Source organism: Chrysochloris asiatica, unplaced genomic scaffold, assembly GCF_000296735.1.
Source record: "Chrysochloris asiatica unplaced genomic scaffold, ChrAsi1.0 scaffold00041, whole genome shotgun sequence".
In the NCBI taxonomy this organism is placed as follows: domain Eukaryota; kingdom Metazoa; phylum Chordata; class Mammalia; order Afrosoricida; family Chrysochloridae; genus Chrysochloris; species Chrysochloris asiatica.
Genome location: NW_006408559.1, coordinates 11767019 through 11773800, shown reverse-complemented (window position 1 = coordinate 11773800; position 6782 = coordinate 11767019). Strand labels below are relative to the sequence as shown.

Genomic DNA, 6782 nt, shown 5'->3' with positions numbered 1-6782 from the left:
TGGAGCAGCTGATAGTTTCGAACCACTGATCTTAAGGTTCGCAGCCCGATTCGTAACCACTACGCTACCAGAGCTCCCTTTTGCTCTTAGAGGGACCATATTAGAAGGTTCTGGATAGAGTGAGAGAAAATGTAAAACAAAACTTAAACTCATTAAAAAGAAAAAGAAAGAAAGAAAAATATATACCAGGCTTATTGGTTAGCTAGAGACTGGTAGAACTCCAAGACCATGACCTTGGTCACACTTCAGGTCTGGAACTGAACTCACCCCTTGACTCAATTTACAGTCAAGCAATAGATGTTGTTGTTGTTAAGTACCATGGCGGTTCCGACTCATAGTGACCATGTACAGGGGTTTTCAAGGCTGTAAATCTTTATGGGAGCAGAAAGCCTCCTATTTCTCCCATGAAATGGCTGGTAGTTCTGAACTGCTGACCTTGAGGTTAGAAACCCGATTCATAACCACCACGCTACCAGAGCTCCTTAGATAGGTGTATAGAGGGGGACAAGTACACTAGTGAGGTATACACACTGTAGAATGGTCAACTAAGATCACAAGGGCAGCATTTACCCAAAGACAAAGTTCAGAAACATTGGGACAAAAGGAAGAATGGAAACAAGGAGGAAGTAGGATATTTCAATCACTGAATTGAAATGAAGTGTATGATTTGTTGAATGCAAAGCTGAGGATCTACTCTGTAAACCTCTCAATTCACAATAAAAAGCCAAAAACCAAACGAAGTCGATATAAGAAGAGACTCTGAAACTTGTTCTTGAATGAAGAGTAGCTAAAGCTGCTGCACAAAATAATGACGTGAAAGAGCCGAACAGAAGATTTCAAAGGACAGCTTGAGAAACAAGACCTGCAGTTAGAAAACCAAAAGGAAAGAACACACTCAGTATTTTCCAAGCTGAAAGACCTAAAGAAAACATTCAAGCCTTAAGTTGCAATATTAATGAATGTTTGCAGCTGTTTCTCCTCATTTTGAGTTGTGCCCCATCAACAAATGAAGCTGCCAAAACTTTTACTTTATTTGCATCATCACAATCAACTCTACTTTAAGGAGGCAGCTCTTTCCCGGTCGTATATTGGGTACTTTCAAACCTGAGGCGTTCATTTTCTGGCACTGTTATCTGACAATATTCGGGTGCTCTTCATCATGTTTCAATATTCAATATTCTGGTGCTTTCTGACAGTGTTCCACTGCTGCTCTTTATAAGGTTTTCAGTGACTACATATTCAGAAGTAGTCTGTCTCTCCTTGGAGTACAACACTGTCTATGATAGGATAATGTCTATAATCAGCTAATACACTTATTATTCTAATTTACACACCAACCACCAAAGTCAGTGATGAAGACATTGAAGAGTTATGCCAACTTCTTCAGTCTGAAATTGATCAAACATGCAATCAAGATGGATTGATAATTCCTGGCGATTGGAATGCAAAGGTTGGAAGGATCAGTCGTTGGAAAATATGGCCTTGGTGATTGAAACTATGCTGAGACCGCATGATATAATTTTGCGAGACCAATGACTTCTTCATTGCAAATACCTTTTTTAAACAACATAAAATACACTTAGACCTCATCAGATGGAATACACAGAAATAAAAGTGATTACATCTGTGGAAAGAGACGGCGGAAAATCTCCATATCATCAGACAAAACAAGACCAGGGGCAGACTGTGGAACAAACCATCAATTGCTAGTCTGCAAGTTCAGGCTGAAGCTGCAGACATTTAAAACAAGTCCATGCGAACCAAAAATATGCCCTTGAACACAGCCTTCCTGGATTTAGAGATCATCTCAAGAACAGATTTGATGCATTAGACACTAATGAGTGAAGATCAGAAGAGTTGTGGAATGATAGCAAGAACATCATACAGGAAGAAAGCAAAAGGTCATTAAGAAGACAAGAAAGAAGAAAAGGACAAAAATGGATGTCAGAAGAGACTCTAAAGCTTGCTTTCCAGTGTAGAGATGCTAAAGCAAATGGAAGAAATAAGGAGGGAGGCAAGAGCTTAATAGATTTCAAAGGGCAGTTTGAGAAGACAAAGTCAAATATTATAATGAAATTTACAAAGATCTGGAGTTAAAAAACCAAAAGGGAAGAACACATTCAGCATTTTTCAAACTGAGGGAACTGAGGAAAAAACTCAAGCCTCGACTTGCAATACTGAAAGATTCTATGGGAAAAATATAGAATGACTCAGAAAGCATCCAAATAAGATGGAAGGAATATGCAGAGTCACTGTACCAAAAAGAAGTGGTTGATGTTCAGCCATTTCAAGAGGCAGCCTATGATCAAGAGCCAATGATAATGAAAGAAGGAGTCCAAGGTGCACAGAAGGCACTGGCAAAGAGCAAGACTCCGGTAATTGATGGAACACAAATAGAAATATCTCAACAAACTGATATGGCTCTGAAGGCACTCACACATCTATGCCAAAAAATTTGGAAGACAACTATCTGGCCAACTGATTGGAAGGGATCCATATTTGTTTGTGCCCATTCCAAAGAGAGGTGGCCCAGCAGAATTTGGAAATCAATAAACAATATTATTGATACTGTATGTAAGTAAAATTCATCTAAAGATAATTTTAAAATGTCTACAACAGTACATAGATAGGGAGCTGCCAGAGGTTCAAGCCAGATTCAGAAGAGGACATGGAACAAAGGATATCATTGCTCATGTCAGGGGGATCTTGGCTGAAAGCAGAGAACCAGAAAGATGTTTACCTGTGCTTTATTTACTACACAAAGGCTTTCAATTGTGTGACTCATGACAAGCTATGGACAACATTGTGGAGAATGAATATTCTGGAACACTTAATTGTACTCATGAGGAACCTGTACATAGACCAAGAAGCAGTTGTTCAAACAGAACAAAGGAATACTGAATGGTTTCAAATTAAGAAACGTGTGTGCCGGGGTTATATTCTTTCACCATACTTATTCAATCTGTATGCTGAGCAAATAATCCAAGACGCTGGATTATATGAAGAGAAATGTAGCATCAGGGTTGGAGGAAGATTCATTAACAACCTGCAATATGCAGATGACACAACTTTGTTTGCTGAAAGTGTTGTTGTTGTTGTTGTTGTTAAATGCCGTCATGTTGGTCCTGACTCATAGCGACTCTGTGTAGGGTTTCTAAGGAGTGGATAGTGAGTATGAAGCACCGACCTTGTAGTTCAAACCAAACTTGCAATCGAATGCTTATCCTACAGCACCACAAGAGTACTTATAATGTTTATGCTGATGAAGATCAAAGACTACAGCACTCAGTATGGGTTGTACCTCAATGTAAAGAAAACAAAAATCCTCATTCCTGGACCAATAAATAACCAATAAATTCTCAAGATAAATGGCGAAAAGATTGAAGTTTTCAAAGACTTCATTTTTCTTGGATCAACTGTCACCACTCTTGGAAGTAGCAGTCAAGAAACCAAACAACATTGTATTAGGCAAATCAGCTGCACAAGACCTCTCTGTTGTTGTTGTTAAGTGCCGTCAAGTCGATTCTGAACCATAGCGACCCTGTAGAGGGTTTCCAAGGAGCAACTGGTGAGTCTGAACCACCGACCTTGCAGTGCAAACGATTTTGCAGTCTGACGCATTAGCCCACAGCACCACACCAGGACTCCAAGACCTCTTTAAAGGGTTCAAAAACAATGATGTCAGTTTGAGAACTAAGGTGCGTCCGACCCAAGCCATGGTATTTTCATTAGCCTCACAGGTATGTGAAAGTGGGACAATGAAAAGAGAAGACCACAGAATAATTGATGCATTTGAATTATGGTGCTGGTGGGGAATATTAAGAGGACCATGGACCACCAAAAGAAACAAAAACAAGCCTATGTTGGAAGAAGTGCAGCCAGAATGCTCCTTAAAAGCCAGAATGGCCAGACATTATCTCTCATACTTCTAACATATTATCAGGATGGACCAATCTCTGGAGAAGAACATCATGCTTGGTAAAGTGGACAGTCAATGAGAAAGAGGACGATCACCAACAAGATGGATAGGTACAATGGTAGCAGGAATGGGCTCAAGCATAACAACAATTGTGAGGTTGACACAGGACTGGGCAGTGTTTCATTCTTCTGTGCATAAGGTCACTATGAGTCAGTAGTGACTTGATGGCACTTAAGAAGAACAACAACACGGGCTATGAATCAGAAGCAAATCAACGACACTTGAAAACAACAACATGGGCAAAATATTGAATGATTCAAAAAGCATCAATAGAATATGGAAGGAATACACAGAGTCACTGTACCATAAAGAGTTGATGTTCAACTATTTCAGGAGGTAGTATGTTATCAAGATAAGTATTGAAGAAATTCAAACTGTCCTGAAAGCATTAGCAAAAAGCAAGACTACAGGAGTTGACAGAATACCAATGGAAACATTTCAGCAAACTGATGCAGCACTGAAAACACTCATCCAGATGTGCCAAGAAACTTGGAAGACAGCTATCTGGCCAAGTGATTGGAAGGGATCCATATTTGTGCCCATTCCAAAGAAAGGTGACTTAACAGAATGAGGAAATATCTGATCAGTATCATTAATATCACATGCAAGTAAAAGAGTGCTGAAGAGAATTAAAAATCAGATGCAGCAGTACGTAGACACGGAGCTGTCACAAATTCTAGCTGGGTTCAATAGGGCATGTGGAACAAGGGATACCATTGCTGATGTCAAAAGAAAGTGGCAGAATGCAGAGAACACCAGAAAGATGTTCACTGTGTTTTATTAAATTATGCAAAGGCATTTGACTACGTGGTTCATAACAAACTATGGATAGCATTGGGAAGAATGGGAAATTCAAAATACTTAATAGTGCTCATCTGGAGCTTGTACACAGAACAACAGGTAGTCATTAAACAGAACATGGGACTACTGAATGGTTTAAAATCAGGAAAGGTGTGCCTCAGAGTCATATCCTTTTAGTATATTGACTCAAACTGCATGCTGATCAAATAACTCTAGAGGGTGGACTCTAAAAGAAGAACACAGTGTCAGAATTGGAGAAAAGCTTATTAATAACTTGTAATATGCAGACGATACAACCTCCCTTGCTTAAAAGAAAGAGGACTTGAAGCATCTGTTGATGAAGATCAAAGATCTTCAGTATAGATTACAACTCAGTGTAAAGAAAACAAAAGCCCTCACAATGGGATCAGTAAACAACATCAGGATAAACAGAGAAAACATTGAACTTGTCAAAGATTTCATTTTACTTGGATCTGCAATCAATTTCATGAAAGCGGCAGTCAACAAATCGAGTGATGCATTAGGAAAATTAGCTTCCAGAAACCTCTTTAAAGACGTCTCTTTGAAGACTAAGGTGCCCCAGACACAACTCACGGTATTTTCAATTGCTTTATATGCCTGTGAAAGCTGGAAATTGAATAAGGAAGAGAGAAGACAACTTGAAGAAGAATTTGAATTATGGTGCTGACAAAGAACATTGAAAGGACCATGGACTACCAAAAGAACAAACAAATCTGTGTTGGAAGAAGTACAGTTGGAACACTCTTTAGAACCCAAGATAGCAAGATGATGCCTCACATACTTTGGACATATTATCAGGATGGGCCAATCCCTGGAGAAGGACATCATGCTCAGTAGAGGGTCAGCTATAAAGAGAAAGACCCTCAACAAGATGGCTTGACACAGTGGCAGCAGCGATGTGATCAAACCCAACAACAGTTGTGAAGATGGTACAGGACCCAGTAGTGTTTCATTGATTTATACACAGGGTCACGATGAGTCAGAGCCAAGTCAACAGCATCTAACAACAATGACAAAACTTACTGCATTAACTTTCACCAAAAACTCAATACAACTTATCTTTAAAGAATCAAGGAACATGGGATTCAGGCCTGAATCTTCTATGCATGGTCTTTGGGGACATTTGTGGGACTGGGTCAATTTCCTCTGCTCCATTGTTGTTTATAAGTGCCATCAAGTCAATTCTGACTCATAGTGACCCTCTATAGGGTTTTCAAGGAGCAGGAGGTGGGTTTGAACCATTAACCTTTTGGTTAACAGTGCAATGCTTATTCTACAATGCCACACCATGACTGCAGACATTATGGTTCTGACATTATGGTGCTAATCATGAACCAACATCATGCATGTAGCTGCAGGCCTTTGTCACCTGGCTCAGAGATCTAACTTTTAGGCATTTGAACTCACCTTCAAAGCTATGGGAATTTCGATAATGTAAAGATCAACATAATCCAGCTGGAGACTCCTGAGTGTCTTCTCTAGGCTTGGGCGGACCATCTCTGGCTCATGTTGTGTAGCCCATAACTGAAAGAACGAAAGGAGAACAGTAAATGACAAGCCACACTGTTTTACAATCAACCCACTATCCTTCAGTTGATAATGACCCATAGCAACCATGTATAGGTTGTTTCTGAAGTTGTAACTCTTTACGGGAGCAGAAAGGCTCATCTTTCTCCCATGGAGAAACTGGTGAATTTGAAGCATCAACCTTGTGGTTATTACACCAGTGTTTATCCTAAAATGCAACCTTTATATTCTTCTTCTTTTTTTAAAAAAATAAGTTATTATCGTGAATTGAGTGATAGTTTACATGAGAAAACATCAGTTTTACACTCATTATTTCATTGCAATGATTACAATCTCCTCTGTGCATCATCATTCAACAGTATTTGCTTCTATTCCCTCTGTTTTGTTTGATTTTTTTAGCGGGGGAAGAGGGATAGACACAAAAACACTCAGGAATATATAATCATTTAAACAA

At 39.3% G+C, this 6782-nt stretch overlaps 1 protein-coding gene across 1 annotated transcript in view; it reads right to left on the bottom strand.

Annotated features, from left to right (window-relative positions):
* The window catches only part of AKR1D1 (aldo-keto reductase family 1, member D1), a 112208-nt gene that overhangs the window by 31210 nt on the left and 74216 nt on the right, over positions 1 to 6782 (bottom strand). Inside the window, exon 2 of the mRNA XM_006861238.1 lies at positions 6209 to 6325. Within this exon, the coding sequence (XP_006861300.1) occupies positions 6209 to 6325 (117 nt within the window). The remainder of the gene's footprint in view (positions 1 to 6208; positions 6326 to 6782) is intronic.